This window comes from Phoxinus phoxinus (genome assembly GCF_949152265.1).
Source record: "Phoxinus phoxinus genome assembly, chromosome: 23".
Classification (NCBI taxonomy): Eukaryota; Metazoa; Chordata; class Actinopteri; order Cypriniformes; family Leuciscidae; genus Phoxinus; species Phoxinus phoxinus.
In genome coordinates, this window is record NC_136898.1 from 9,562,538 (window position 1) to 9,578,494 (window position 15,957).

Sequence of the window (15,957 nt, forward strand, 5' to 3'; positions counted from 1 at the left end):
TTTGCTTATCGTTTTCTTCAGTCAATTTGTTACGACAGGCGAGTGTATTTCTGTGTTCCGAACTATTGATTCCATCACTCAATCGATTCGTTAAACAACTCAGAGCGTTCACATCTTATTGTCTTTTATTAAAATATGTGTGACAACAAATCTCACGAAACAAACTTCAAACGGAAATGCCTCACTCGTTCAAAAATTAAATGTCTAAGTGCTGCATTGAATCTCAAAGCAACAACTCGTTTAGTCGGTCAAAACAATGAAATTCTCCACAACATGCTCTAGGAAGCCATTTACTCATTGTAAAATGAGTTTTCGAAGGAAAGCAGTTGAAGGAAAGCCTCAAAATGACATTAATAAACAAAAAATATATGAACCAGAATGTATGTGATTTATTTAAAAACACTGATTTGTTCATGAACAAAAAATGACTGAACTGTACATGCTGTTGTCTCTGTTCTGCTGTACTGAATTTTTAATTCATGTATTTTTCTCCCATAGCCTAATTTTTTTCACCTGCTCCGCCAGCCGCTGTCATTTTGATTAATGGATGCTGGCTGCAATCTCAGAGTGCATCTCACTTGAACTGGAGTGCTGATGCGCTGCACTTTCAGTATGATCTTACCCACCCCATCCACCTTCATCTAAGTGTCCAGACATAAACACACACACACACACACGCGCACACACAGTCCTGGAGGACTGGTGGGGTGGTAATCAATAATGTAGACAGTCTGATTAAGCGAAGGTTACTTCATTGCAAATAACCCCGTGAAGCAATCGACACAAGGAGTGCAGAGACAAACCCTCCAATAGTGTTTAGCTCAAAACAGGATTTGCCAGTCCATTCTTGCTAAAATCCTAATTGGTTCTATGGAACAGCTGCCTTTTCATTTGCGGGTATTCGCCTCAACATTCCTTGCAATTATGATGAAAAGAATTGTGACAATATTCGAACTTCCTGAAGTAACACACCATAATGAGGTTGTTAGAAATGCTGTATGCAAATTTTATTTAATAGGCCAAATGTGTACATCTAGTTTAAAACACTTTTAAATTAAAATAATTTGGTGATTTCTGTCATCTAAACTAAAATTCTAATATAATTGTTTTGTAATAGTTGATTAAACTGCTGAACACTGAAGGTAGCTTGTTCTCTGGACAAGGGTATTTTCATGAATATCGGATTGGTGCAAGTTATCACATGAGTTTTATAATGGCGCTTTTCCACTGCATGGTACGGTTCGACTCGCTTCGCTTTTCCACTGCCTGGTACGACTCGACTCGGTACGGCACGGTTCGGTTCGCTTTAGCTCAGTTGCTTTTCCACTGCAGTTAGTACCGCTTCAAAGTGGGTGGGACTGATCGTTAATAGTTGCCGCCTCTACTGGCTCGGTAGTCACTTTTTAGTTTTTTTAATTTGTCCCTACACTGTATGTAGGTCCGGTGGTAGCGGTGTGCGGCTAAGAGCTGTGCTACTTCTTGGCACACTTTTTCATTCCGTGTTGCCCCATCCAGCTCTCGCTGGATCCGCTCCTCGGCAACCAACGAGAGGAACGTCTGCACCTCGTCCACTGACCACAAATCAGCCATTTCTTGGTTGATTTTTTTTTACTTCTTTTGTCAAGTAAATACTCTAAAAACAGGTGCTACCGCGTTGGCTGGCTATTTAAATCTAGCGGGTTTAGTGTCTCGTGTCGCAAATACAATGACGCTGAAGTGACGATTCTGTCTGACCAGTGATCTGCAGTGTTTTCACGTCACTTTTAGTATCGGTACGGTACGCTTGGAACCTCAACAGAGGTGGTACCATTTAAAGCGAGCCGTACCATGCAGTGGAAATGCGCCATAATGGCGCTTTTCCACTGCATGGTACGGCTCGGTACGGTTCGACTCGGCGCGGAACGGTTCGGCTCGCTTTTCCGCTGCGTGGTACGCCTCGACTCGGTACGGCACGGTTCGCTTTAGCTCGGTTGCTTTTCCACTGCAGTTAGTACCGCTTCAAAGTGATCGTTAATAGTTGTAGGTCCGGTGGTAGCCGTGTGCGGCTAACGTTAAGAGCTGTGCTACTTCTTGGGACACTCTTTCATTCCGTGTTGCCCCATCCAGCTCTCGCTGGATCCGCTCCTCGGCAACCAACGAGAGGAACGTCTGCACCTCGTCCACTGACCATTTCTTGTTTGATTTTTTTTTTTACTTTTTTGTCAAGTAAATACTCTAAAAACAGGTGCTACCACGTTGGCTGTTGTCTGGCTATTTAAATCTAGCGGGTTTAGTGTCTCGTGTCGCAAATACAATGACGCTGAAGTGACGATTCTGTCTGACCAATCAGTGATCTGCAGTGTTTTCACGTCACATTATAGTATCGGTACGGTACGCTTGGAACCTCAACAGAGGTGGTACCATTTAAAGCGAGCCCAAGCGAGCCGTACCGTACCATGCAGTGGAAATGCGCCATAAGTGAGCCGTACCGAACCGAGCCGTACCGTACCATGCAGTGGAAAAGCGCCAAAGCGTGCCGTACCGAACCGCACCATGCAGTGGAAAAGCGCCATAATAAGGTGCACCAATCAGATATTCATGAAAATGCCCTCGTCCCTTGCTAGATGGGAGAAATTCCTACAGTGAATGAACCAGGGTTTTACTGCAAAAACACACACACAAAAATATTATGGTTAGTTAAACCATGGTAATCACAAATGAACCATGGTTTTGCCACACTAACCACCATAGTTTAACAATGGCATTTGTAAAACTGTTGTTATAAAAATTACTACTTTTACTATAATAAAACCATGGTTAATTTCCATAAGGGATAAAACTTTGTGTGTGTGTGTGTGTTGTTTAAAAGCAGAGGCTCTGTTCTTTATTTTGATATTGCATGCTCAGATATTCATACACCAAAATGCGTGCTAAACATAATTAGGTACATGTTATCGTTCTTGAATTTGCACGGCCCTTTAGAGATGAACCCCCATGAACTAGTACAGCTAGAAAGGATATAGGCTACATGTAGAGTGATGTTGTTTCCCTCTACTGGACACACACAATAAAAATGATGCAATAATACAATGTGCTATAAGCGTGTTTTACCTCTTGTTCCTATTTTTAACACTACTGGGTAAACAGGCAGAACGGAGGAGGAGTTCAAAGACACAGGAATGAAGAAGTCTCTGCGGGCGCGGGAGATGGAGACAACGCCCCTGCGAACGACTGACGCGCAACGTCATCAGACTGACAGACATCCTCGCAAGCTGGTTGGCTGTCCGGCAAATAAGGAAACGACGGATGCGATGGCAACAGGCTCTAGCGACAGCATGTGCGCTTTGTTTCCATAGCAGCATGCCCCTTAGATACAGCTCTCTGGTTGGTCCGAGGCGCGCGGGTTCTCTCTCAGCCGCTGTTGTTATGCTACCCCAGCATTCGGGATTGGGGGCGCGCGCCTGCTTCAGGGGTCTCTAGCAGTCTTTTTGCCGCCTCTTGGTGGAGACTGGAGAGTGTTGCTAGGCACATTAGACAGGAACTGTAAACAAAAAAATGGCTTAAGCCACCCTGCCCCCCTCCTCATGCTCTATCCACTTGTTATTGAACCAGTTTTCTAGAGGGTTGGAGCAGGGATGTTTTGATGCAAAAGATGAAATATCAAAAACAAACAAGTGGAGGGAAAAAACAACAACACGTGTGATGCTTTACCATTATATTTATGGTGCAGTCTCACCCTGTGCATCACATGACAACAACACAAGAATCACTTCTGACAAGATGGTGACAAACACATGCTTTCCATTAATAGTTTTTCTCTAACATACAGTACAGCTAAATTTAAAGAACAATAAAATGTTGTTGTTATATCTAATATATGCATTTATATATATACACAATAACATCGTTTAGAATGTGTTTTATGACATTAATAAAAGATAGGACACTACAGATGTGTGTGTGTCACTTGTAAACAACTGTATAGTAAATGCATAACAGTCAGACAAAATTATCTCACACTAAAGAGTCCAAAAACCTCGTTCATGACAGACATGAGGGATTATTATCAACAGCTCACATTATTTTTCAGAACTGCACTGGAAGTTAGTTTCAATCTCCAGTAGGCGTTGTCCTATTATCACAGCTAGGGATTTTATCTGCAAGGCATATTAGAAAATGACATGGGCATAAGGACATGACTATATAATTTTGTATAATAAAATTAAATAAATCAATAAACCACATAATTGCCAGAACAAAATATACCAGTACACATGTGAAAAATTACTAAAACATATTTTCACACTATGCAGAAGACATTTCATCATCACCCACAGGAATCTTATTGTAAATCATATCAGAGGTTTTCATTTGATTTATTTGACAAACACATAGACATGGAAAAATGTAATAAAAACATTCAAATATTTTAAACAGACTTTTAGCAATCCCTTCTAGATCAAATTCTTTAACAGCTCCTAATATCTATTGTTTGCCGGACTCAGTGACCAAACAAAGAGCTCTGTTATCACCACAAGAGCGCCATCTGCTGTTTACTTGTGCGCTTTAAAACAGCAAAAAAGAAGCAGATATTTGTATTCTTTTTCTACCCATTTATATCTCTTCTTTGTACCCGCCCCCCTCCTCATACTAAAGCACATTATTATTAGAGATACATTATTTTGAATTTATTCAAAAAAAATTATAATTATCTAATGTTTTAAAAACAATTAATTTACCCCATACAATTTTATATGATTTGTTTTATTCTTTCTGTCATTTTCTATATGCACTCAATATTGTCATTCATCTCTACATTTGTAGTGCAGAAGAAATAGCTTATTTTTAAACAGAGAGAGGCACGATTTACATCGGTTTACATCATACTCGTAGATCAATAATTTAAACGGTCTCTGGGTGAACTACTTTACCTCTGTCATTTGCTGCTCCACAGTGTTCTGGTACTCCAGGGTCACTGGTCTGTCTTGTCTATCTAATTCTGGCATCTCCTGGCCTGGACTGCCCACTACATAGCTATAGAGAAAAACAATGATGTCCTCAATGAGAATTATGAGTTATGGTAAACATGCAAAAATCCAAAAAGACCCAAGATAAACAGCACACAAGCTTGTGCACTGCACAATAGGCTACTTACCTTTCAATATTTCCAACGTTAAAGCAGAAAATGGATCTCTTGAAATCAAGCTTTTTGGGGGTTGATATGTACATGATTCCTAATTCTGCACAACACCCACGGCAGGTGAGATTGACAACGAGGCTAAAAGTGAGAGACAATTTTACAGAGACCTTGATTTCATGTTTTGGTGGTTAGGGTGGGAAAACACACATCCATGACATATAGCCTAATATATAAGAAGACATAGACGTATATAAATAAATATCTCACCATCCAAGCTCCTTTTGGGTACCAGAAACAAAGGGCTCTTTCCCTATGACAATATTGTCAGTGATACCTGAAATTCAAGGTGCAAAAATCAAGACATTGCATGTACTAAAAACTTTAACTGTCCTTGCTTAGTCAGTTTTCAGTACATGCCTATATGTATAATTACAATTTCAGCAAAGTAACTTTTGTTGTTTATCCAGAGTTGTTTTATGCTATTTTAACAAATGCATGCAAAAATATTTAGATGTGATCATCAAAAAATAACATTAACCACCATTCAAAAGTATGAGGTCTGCATTTATTTGATCAGAAATACAGAAAAAAAGGTAACTGTTAAAAATCATTACAATTTACAAATAATAATTGTTTTGTACTTTTAACATAATTATTTGTTTTGTATTTTATTCCTGTGATGGCAAAACTGGATTTTCAGCATCATTACTCCAGAAATCATTCTAATAAGCAGTTTTGGTGCTCAAGTAACATGTCTTATTATTAAAACAGTTGTGTTGCTTAATTTGTAAACCGTGATAAAAAAACAGGATTCTATGATGAACAGAACGTTCAAAAGAATGTTAGTTTTGTTGAAACATTATAAACGTATTTACGTACATTTGTTGTCAATTTAATGCGCCTCTGCTGCATAAAATTATTTATTTATTTTTAAATCGTACTGACCTCAAACTTATGAAAGGTAGTATATCAACCCAAGACATAACATGTTATAAACAGCACTTAACATACAACAGCAATAAAAACGTAATAATCTTTTACGTTTGAGCATGATTTGGTTCTGGACGTCATCACTGCCTGCCCAGGACAAACTGTCGCCGATGGGCAGCTTGCATTTGCCGCACATAAACACTGCTGGACCGTCGATTTCGCCATCTTCCTCAACTCTGCTGCTGCTATCAGCCGCAATCTCGCAAACAGAGTATGTTTTATAACTACTATCGTCCGGAACTTTAATTTTCCCAGCCATGTTCTTTTCAAAACTAGTCAAATGTTTTCAAACAAACGCGGGCAGCTGTACTTCTGCTGATTTTCAGTGAGCTCTTATGAAAAGAAAAGAGCACAGCGCCCTCTGCTGCAAAGGAGTAACAATTTCACTTCATTCTCAACGCGAGGTTCACACCCTTCTCGGTTCGTATGGTTTTACTAGAATATTATAATAAACATGACCAAACTCATAATACTCAGGCAATAAATTATTAAAAAACACACACTCACAAATATGAATAAACATTTTCGTGCAAAACCATCTTTTAAACTAGGCTATGTAGATTTTTTAAAGGCTCCCAGAAGTTTAACTTCAAAGACAGTCGGTTCAATAATTATATGAAATATTATTGATTGTAAATGCAGTTTAAATAGGTTGGTTACAATACTGTTGGCAGTGCCTCTCAACTCCTACAGCAGCACTGCCAATTTTAGGCATTCACCGCCACGCCCCGTTCAAACGTGTTATTCCTCATCCTTAAAAATCACTTTCTGAGTGTCATAAAGTCTCTTGTTACAATTTGTAGTCTTGATAAAGACCATAAAACCATCAATATTCGACTACATAATGCGAATGTCGCTGTTTTCAGGCACAACTGACTTGTTGCGCACTTGTTATTTCCCATAGGCTGCAGCACAGTGACTACGTCGCTTTAAAATGTTTTCTTTTTGCATCTTCTGACTTCTTTTAAGATTGAAACGATTCCGAGGAGTTCGCTTTCTTAGACTTTGGCTTGAAAGGAATGGGATGTCAAAGTCGTGGTATGAGAATAATATAGCCTATACTTTAGCGGGGTGAGATCCCTGGCAGGTGAGAGAGAGACGGGATTCCTGACAGCCTTTCTTTCACCAGCACGCGCTTGAATGCACGCGGCTTGATGCAGAAATAATTGAAGAATTTGAACATGATCTCAGCGCAGCACCCGAGAAGCTGCCGTGCACCCGGGCTGTGTGTTCAAATACTTTACAGTGTTCTCATACTGTGGACCAAAGAAATGGACGGACTCTCGGATTTCTCAAGTGAGTCAATAATGATGATGAACAGTAAGACAAAAAATATTTATGAGTGCAATAACAATCACAATGGATAACGATTAAACTAATATATAATAAATTGTTGTTTTTATTAAGTAGGCTATACAATCTAAAATAAATACACGTATGGATCAATGCCAAATCCTCCGTGATGGTTTCATCAATGTTTGAATCTTTTTATAACATTTCGTACAATATTTTTCCTTTAATGGCACTAAAATTGCATAAATAAATCACAAGCTACCCAATAATTTAATTATTTATTAAACTTGTATAATAACTTTTATTAATTTAAAAAAGTAATATGTATGTGAATACTGGACAATCACACCACCTATAGACTGATGTGAGGCCTCACAAAAAAATGACTTGTATATATATATATATATATACTGTATATACTCCATCTGAATCGATAATATATTTTTAATGAACTTATTAGATCCATTAGCTTCATATATAGTATATACTGGACAATTACACCATCAATAGACACTTTTGATGTGAAGATGATAATAGAAGAGGTGAAATAATATTTAGCATGTTTTCTAAATCGCGTTCATAATGTATTTTTTAATGAACTTATTAGTTTCTCCCTCCCAAACCCCTTTCATTAGATTATCTGTTTAGGATCATCACCAGTCAATCAGCTCAAGTCTGTGATGGAGATCTCCTGCTCCTCGGGTGTCCACGACACTCCACCATAACTATTCAGTCTGCATTTTATGGACTGAGTGAAACCCTTCCCGGGATCGTGCCAGGAATGAGATGCCAATGGCGTAATCACAGCTGTTCTGCTACCACAGCGCTGCAGGTGAGTAGCCTGAGCCTTCCTTTCATGAAAATAGACCTTTAATTATGCATCCACTAAACAATAACTTGATTAAGTCATTTTAGTACCTTATAAATAGTCCCACTGAGACTAGACTTCTGTGGCACTTCTGGCTCAGAAAATATAATGTGTTTTCCAGAATCAGGACAAGGCTATACTACATTTTCCCTGCCTTTTGTATAACACACAGTCTATGGTCCTTGATTATCCCTCTAGAAAGTGCTCTCTGAATGCCAGGGTCATAGAGATTGCCAGTTCCTGGTTAATCATCAAGTCTTTGGCAGAGATCCTTGTCCAGGAACCCCTAAATTCCTCCATGTATCATACAGGTGTAAACCTAGTAAGTATTTCCTTCTTTAAAGCCTTAATTGATTATTTCTTCCTCAAATATTTACTCCTCCAATAATTTGTGCCTTACAGCAGAGCACAAGACGAAAGTCGCATGCGAGGGAGATCGACTTCTGCTGCACTGCAAGTATCCAAAAGTGCTGAATATCTACTCTGCTGTTTATGGTAGACCGCTGCAGGAGAAAGACTTGTGCCCAGCAGAGGAACGAGAACCTCCACCATTTGGTACGTTTTTAGGTTGAAGTCAGTTTAGACTCTTTTTCAGCACACATAAAAACCACTATTGCCAAAGTGCGATTCATCTTGCTCTATTTGTTGCCACTAGCGCATGCTGATGACGTTTTATTCTTCTTTACCAACTTACGTCGCAGCCTACGATTCAATTGGTGTCATCATCGTACAGTCTACGTACCCAAGTTTATTAGATCCATGTCGCACAGTGTGATTGGTTCTTATAGGATTGCCGAAATTGCACTGTCTTTAGTAGGCATAACTTGGCAAAATCAGGACATGTATGTCCCAAAACAACGTAGAATGCAAATAATATAATACTACATGCTCAAATAATGCATAGCTGGGATAACAGAATAAATAGACTATTTTTTGTTTTGTTGAAGATGAGTACATGCAGTCTATTTATAAAGTTCTTAATTTGATTTGAAGGATTTTTTTATTTTTTTTCGGTTTGTACTGTATAATAAGCCTTTTTTTTTTCTTTTTCTTTTGGCAGAATGTCTGTTTCATGGAGCTGGCGATGTGGTTTCCAAAATCTGCTATGGCAAACAGAGGTGTTTGTTTACTGTAGACCAGGAACATTTCCAAGACCCCTGCCCTCCTGGAACCAAAAAGTATATCACCGTCCTTTATGCATGTGGTATGAACACTCTTATATCCATCAGAATCTACCTAAAGCAAAGCCTATTTGAGTGTGTTCTTGAAATGACTTGAATTTTTTAAAATTAAAGTTACTGCATGACATACCATCTTCATGGCATGGCAGATTTTAAATAAGTTTTCCATTGATTGAGAGCATGGGAAAATACTAACATATGGCCTTTGTCTCATCTCAGATTGTTGATTTACCCGTCTGTTTTCTTCCCGTCCTTAAATTACAACGAAGACAAAAGTTGTTTGGGAATAAAAATAGGGAATGAGGCTGGCATTTTGTAGCTCTCGGGGGCTTCCTGTGTAAGACTTCCTGTGATTGCTTTGAATGCCAAGCTTTTGTTACTGATTGAAGGCAGAATCAGTTTACAGGAAAAATAAAGATTACTCATCATCGTCGTATTGAAAGATCCCGGGAGATGCCGACTGGGAGTTGGAAGTTGTTAACTTGTACTGTGCCTTTTTTCAGTTCCACAAAGTTTACTCAAGGAGGCTGATCCCAGAAGTTTCCAAACTACCTCAGTTCCTAACCAGAGCACCAAAAAAGGTGACAGTACACCACACAGTTCACTTTATATAGAACTGTGCAGTGGAGGTAAATAAACAATGAAACTGTCTTATTCTGTTGTTATTCGTAGGGGAACAGCCAGTCATAAGAAGTTCAAAGTTTCCAGATAACAGGATTATTATCAGCAATTCTTTAATGGCATATGTCTACATTACAGGTAAACTGAAATATATAAAATGTCTTAAATTTAATATACTTGGACATTTTTTATGATCCCATTCAACATAAAGTAGCACAAATAGAGGGAATATAATTTAAAATAAAAATCCCATTAAACGAATGTGTATTCAAAATGGTTTATATAAAATTCTATCATTATTCACTCACCTTCATGTAATTCAAACCTCTATGCAATACGTTTCCCCATGCAATACAGAGTAGAATCTTTATGTATTATTTTATTGAACTGTTTATGTATGAAAATATTATTTTTTGTGTTCCTCTGAAAAAAATAACTTCATACGCATGAATGACATGAGTTTTTTTGTGAACTATTCTACACAAGTACTTTTCTCTTTCTCAGAGCATCCGGAGATGGCAGGACTACTCTTCACGTCAAGTGTTTGCGTGGGCCTTCTGATTGTTCTAATAGCTGTTTCAACGCAGCTAACCTGCAGTAGACATCTAAATACACCTAGAACATTTAGGAAGAAGAGTAGAACAACCAATCTGGAAGAGGAAGAGCCAATGAACCAGAATAATGATGAGGAAGAAGATGAGGATGAGAAAGGGTCACTGATGGACAGTTCTAACCTGGCAGAGATAGACAGGAAGGTGTATTGCTGGGAAGATGTGACGTACACCACAGAGGCAGCAGAGCTGATGGAGAGAATTGAACGCAGAGAGCTTGTGATTCAGGAAATCAGGATGAACGCATACCTCAATGGAAACACATGCATCCTGCAGTCATACATGCCAGCTATTACACAGAATGTGCAGTAGCTGTAATTTCAACCAAATGAGTTCACTTTTTGAATGTTTTCTGTTACCAAAAAACTGCAATGAAAGGTGAAGTGTGTAATTTCTGCAACGTTTTTGCTAATCAGAACTGCCAAAACTGTCTTCAAACAGATTTCCTGAACACTCCCCTCATCTGCTATTAGTCAGCCAAACAAATAGCCCCGCTCCAAACTCACATTTTTTGTTGAGCTAATGATGCTGTTGTTGGGCAGCTCAAATAAGTGAAGAAAAGATCACATTTTATGACATTAAAACGGGAATGTCTTTAAAGACATTGCCAGGTGCCTTACTTTAAGCTTATATTACATAATAACACAGGGCTAGCGATACCTGACGTGGTTCAGTGCTTAAATGAAAAGTTTATTTATATAAAAGTAGCTGTTGAATAATATATGTGGTATTGAATGTAAATGCAAATTGAGATGGCAAAACATTTTTAATTAAAAGTGTATTATATTTAAATGTACAATACATTTTTAAAATGAACACAAACAGAATGTTATTTTATTACACATCACACTCAACTTTCCTCTAACCTCTTTCTAGTGAAACCACATCTCCCGATACTGTAACATTTATTTTGCCTTAAGGGAAATTATGTTCAGTAACTCCTTCTCAACGCTCTCCAAATGAACTCTGTGGTGCCACAGAAATCCTGAGTGCTGCTCAGAAACATCCTGTCTTTAAACTGCATCAAGTTTCAATTGAGCAATTGCCAGAGGCACAGACAAAGAAAGGAAAGGTGTTGCATCCTTTTGCCAATGAATTAGTACAGAGAAATCTTAGTCTCATGCTTGCATTACACACACATTTACATACAGACACATTAATTAAAAGATTAGTTCACTTCAGAATTAAAATTTCCTGGTCATTTATTCATCTCCACGTCATCCAAGATATTAATGTCTTCCTTTTTTCAGTCAAAAAGGTTTTTCAGGAAAACATTCCAGGATTTTTCTCCTTATAGTGGAGTTCAACAGGAACCAGCCGGTTGAAGGTCCAAATTGCAGCTTCAAAGGGCTTTACACGATCCCTGCCGAGGAATAAGAGTTATCTAGCGAAACGATCAGTAATTTTCTAAAAAAAGTAAACATTTATATACTTTTTAACCACACGCTCGTCTTGCACTAGCTGTGATGCATTAGGTAATCACGAAAGGTCACACGTGATGTAGGCAGAAGTACAGACCTGGTGTTTACAAAGCAAATGTGCAAAGACTAAGTCAAATGCTCTTTACGGATCAAATAAATAAATAAAAGGTAAAACAACGATGTCTGACGATTTTGAAATTGGAGTTTTTCACCCTACCCTACATTTCCCACTTACGTCAGGCTACTGCCTGACCTTTCCAATGTGATCACGTAATGCGTGAAGTTGTGGATGTGCATTTGTGGTAAAAAAAAAAAAAAAGTATATAAATGTTTATTTTTTTAGAAAATTACCGATCGATTGTCTAGATAAAACCCTTATTCCGTGCCTGGGATTGTGTAGAGCCCTTTGAAGCTGCTTTGAAACTGCAATTTGAACCTTCAACCCGTTGGTTCCTGTTGGAAGTCCACTATATGGAGAAAAATCCTGGAATGTTTTCCTCGAAAACCTTAATTTATTTTCGACTGAAGAAAGAAAGACATGAACATCTTGGATGACATGGCGGTGAGTACATTATCAGGAAATTTAAATTCTGAAGTGAACTACTCCTTTTAAAACCTTTCATATGTAATGAAGGCACCGAATTGCATAAAAACTGCTGTAGAGGAGTTTAAGGTCTCTGATGTGCCAAACAGTTACTGTAGAAAAGCTGTGATTTTCTCTGTTAATCTATCTTGGGCCCCATTTGATATTTGTGAGTCCCTGGAACTGTCTTTTTAGGTCCTGTCTATCCGACCAATTGGACTGAAGATGTGTGTCATCATCTACCTCTTCTAGTTTCTAGAGCAAAACAGACAAAACAATGATGAGTGCTCTACAATAATATATAAAACACACACACACACAATACAATATACAATGAGAATATAAAGTAAAAACAAAAGAATTAGAAGCTTCACTCACTTTCAGTTCTTCCTGCCTCTTGTAATAGTGCAGCATCATCTGTTTTTGTTCATCTTCACCTACTAGAGGTTCGCGCGCTGGTGCCCCCTGGCCTCTCTATAATGAAAACGTGAAGATGGTGATCAGTTTTCATTTAATTTAATGGAAAACCATGGCCAAATTGAATTATTTGCAGATACGTTCAAACACCAGGTGCATCAATTAATTAGTTATCAATTAGTTAACAAAAAAAATCTTTATGACATAAAATACATCAAATTTAGATTGATGTAATTTGATACAGAAAAGTAAGACTGATTACCCCTAACTAACTGCTAGTTGGTCATACTAGTTCTTAAAACACAGTCTTAACATGTTTATGCAACTGGCTCCAGATCAAGGTCACAAAAAACTAAACTAAAATTCACACCGAACACTTACTTTCTGAATTTTCATTATAATTTTCGTTTTTTCATTTTTCCCAACATAATCCTGCAGCTTTTTGCCCCTCTGCAGTTCTTTAGATGCCCACCACAGCTGAGCATCTTCATCTGGGATCACTTGTAATGAGGCCTGCAGTGGAAAGCCTTCGTATCAGTATTACAGATTTTGTTATGTTCATCAAACAAATAAATAAAATTACATTAGTCTGTTTTATTTATGAAGTTAAAATGCTAACCCTGCAATGTGCATGTAGTTATTTAAGAGGAACATTTCACCCAAAGATTAAAGGTTTTCATTTTAATGATCATTTACTCACCCTTGTGTCGTTTCAAACCTATATTACTTTTTTCTTCTCCAGAACACAAAAGAAGAATGTTGGGTACCAAACAACATTGAAGCTCATTGACTTCCCATTGAATGGGCAAAAAAACACTAAGACGTTTCTCGAAATATCTTTTTATTTCATTAAAGAAAGTCATACAGGTGTGTTATAACACAAGGGTAAGTAAATGACATAATGTTAAATTTGGGAAATCTCATACCTGTGTTCCAGTAAGATCCTCTTGATTTTCAAACTCCATCCTAATTGGATCGTGTGGAGGCAGTCCCATTGGGTAAACTATCATCACAGCTCCTCTCAACTGGTCTAGAGCCTCTTTGACCATATCCATGGTAACACAGACATTTGCTCTTACTTGTTTCTATTGACAGAAGAAAATACATATAAACATATATAAACATATATATATATATGTATATATATGTATGTATATATACACAATAATATCAAAAGGGTAACAATGTATTGAGGTTTAGAAGTATTCTATATTAAAAACAGCTTCATACGTTTGAGATTACAGCCTTGGCTTCCTCCATTGTTTTCCTTAAAACATCTTTCATCTTCTCATTTGGAGCTAAATGGAAAATCAGAGTACAGTTACAGCAATTAATGTGGCAATCCAAACTTAAGCTTTAAATGTGACATGATGACTACCATGTCCATTTCGACGTCCAATCTCATCCTTCTTAAACTCAGCACCACCGCTGGGAATGCAGCGGTCTTCCCATTCATCCTTTAGTTTGAGCTCCATGATCTGATCATCGGTCAGGCCCTGCATATTTGTTGGAAGAGAGATCCCATGATCTGCCAGCTCTGGAATTTCTATGAAGATACAAATGCAAAGTGTCATGGTTGTGCATTTTTACACTTGTGGGTACTTGATTTATATAATTTGTTAACTTGTAACTGTCACGGACAACATACATGCATTTTTAAAACCATTTATGTATGAACTTGTCGATTAATAACATAAATCGGCTAAACCCAAAGAATATGAGGCATTTTTACTGTTCATACACAAACATACACAAAATCATTGTCATACCAGAGCAGATCCTGTCCACTTTTAATCTCCCATTGTAGACCGCGCTGATCTGCTGGGACAGTGTCTCAATCGAGACATCCACTGTAGTATTGAAGAGAAACTGACTCTCATCTCCTCGTTTGACGTGCAGCTGAACCATCTCTCACTTGCTGAATCAGTCTTGTATAGGAATATTATAAATCTGAGATTTGAAGGGAAAGAAGAAATAAAAACAACGGACGACAGGGGAGACGATTGAGAAGTCGTGCAACTCGCGCCTCACTGTGTTTGTGTATGTTGCCATGGCACCCATAACATAGCGTTTCAAGAATATCCTAGCATGCTATGCGGGCACGTCGCAGAAAATATGATTTTGAGGCATGAAATGAATAATACAGGTTATAGAATATAATATGAATTGCCAAATAATTATTTTAAACTAATTTCCACTATCAAATATACTTAAAATATACCTACTCTTGATTCAGTGCACCAACAGGCACCAGCAGTAACGATACTATTTCCACAGGAAGTGGCTAATTCAAAATAAAAGTTCTTTGAACGCTTCTTCACCACAGTCTATGTTCTTCACCAAAGAGTCAGATTATAAAGGTTCACTCGTTTCTAGTTTCATACAAAGTAGTTTACTTAATTAATTTAATAAGAATTTTAGTTTTCAATAATGCCACATTCTCACTTATATAATATACATGCATGATAAATATTCTATAAAAGAGGTAGAAGATACCAGATCAAGTTACTCACTGGTTACTGTAAGGGCTTATGATTTATTATAATTTATATATTTTTTTATAATAATTTAAATTGTTATTATATTATATAATTTACATTTATAATTTATTGCATATAATAAAACCATGCTGCTAAACCACAACAACGTTAATTTGTCTAATTAATTTAGACGCGTAAATGATTTAGCAGATATTTGTTTATTATAATCAGACAAATTCAGGTATTTGAGCCTTGAAAGGGACTTTGTTTGAGCTCTTTATCAGAGTATATTTCCACATAGCAAAAGTTAATTTATTTTAAGTGAGTGATTATGTAAGGCAGGCAAAATGATTACAAGACTTATGTGTACTAT

General features: G+C 37.5%; 3 protein-coding genes across 8 annotated transcripts; 1 reads left to right on the top strand and 2 right to left on the bottom strand.

Moving 5' to 3' along the window:
• Positions 1-2,690: 2,690 nt before the first annotated feature.
• Positions 2,691-7,321, bottom strand: mis18a (MIS18 kinetochore protein A). 2 transcript variants are annotated; one of them, XM_079598660.1, is made up of 6 exons: positions 6,161-7,321; positions 5,387-5,453; positions 5,135-5,257; positions 4,911-5,013; positions 4,058-4,136; positions 2,691-3,520 (listed from the first exon to the last, which is right to left on the bottom strand). In XM_079598660.1, exons 1-5 carry the CDS (start codon positions 6,366-6,368, stop codon positions 4,059-4,061), a joined length of 579 nt encoding a protein of 192 aa, XP_079454786.1. In that variant the 5' UTR covers positions 6,369-7,321; the 3' UTR covers positions 2,691-3,520; position 4,058. The 2 variants fall into 2 exon arrangements, with proteins under 2 accessions (XP_079454786.1, XP_079454785.1); XM_079598659.1 differs by lacking the exon at positions 2,691-3,520 and having other exon boundaries at positions 3,932-4,136.
• eva1c (eva-1 homolog C (C. elegans)) lies at positions 6,406-11,502 on the top strand. Of its 4 annotated transcripts, none has more exons than XM_079598655.1 (10): positions 6,406-6,529; positions 7,079-7,147; positions 7,239-7,405; positions 8,010-8,234; positions 8,469-8,592; positions 8,673-8,825; positions 9,331-9,474; positions 9,955-10,032; positions 10,124-10,210; positions 10,577-11,502. In XM_079598655.1, the coding sequence occupies exons 4-10, from the start codon at positions 8,184-8,186 to the stop codon at positions 10,993-10,995; spliced, it is 1,056 nt and encodes a 351-aa protein (XP_079454781.1). In that variant the 5' UTR covers positions 6,406-6,529; positions 7,079-7,147; positions 7,239-7,405; positions 8,010-8,183; the 3' UTR covers positions 10,996-11,502. The 4 variants fall into 4 exon arrangements, with proteins under 4 accessions (XP_079454781.1, XP_079454782.1, XP_079454779.1 ...); XM_079598656.1 differs by having other exon boundaries at positions 8,051-8,234; XM_079598653.1 differs by having other exon boundaries at positions 8,038-8,234; positions 8,676-8,825; positions 10,577-11,496.
• Positions 11,431-15,433, bottom strand: cfap298 (cilia and flagella associated protein 298). Of its 2 annotated transcripts, XM_079598657.1 has the most exons (8): positions 15,330-15,433; positions 14,874-15,054; positions 14,483-14,650; positions 14,335-14,402; positions 14,031-14,189; positions 13,486-13,617; positions 13,066-13,161; positions 11,431-12,942 (listed from the first exon to the last, which is right to left on the bottom strand). In XM_079598657.1, the coding sequence occupies exons 2-8, from the start codon at positions 15,010-15,012 to the stop codon at positions 12,832-12,834; spliced, it is 873 nt and encodes a 290-aa protein (XP_079454783.1). In that variant the 5' UTR covers positions 15,013-15,054; positions 15,330-15,433; the 3' UTR covers positions 11,431-12,831. The 2 variants fall into 2 exon arrangements, with proteins under 2 accessions (XP_079454783.1, XP_079454784.1); XM_079598658.1 differs by lacking the exon at positions 15,330-15,433 and having other exon boundaries at positions 14,874-15,151.
• Between the last annotated feature and the right edge of the window lie 524 nt (positions 15,434-15,957).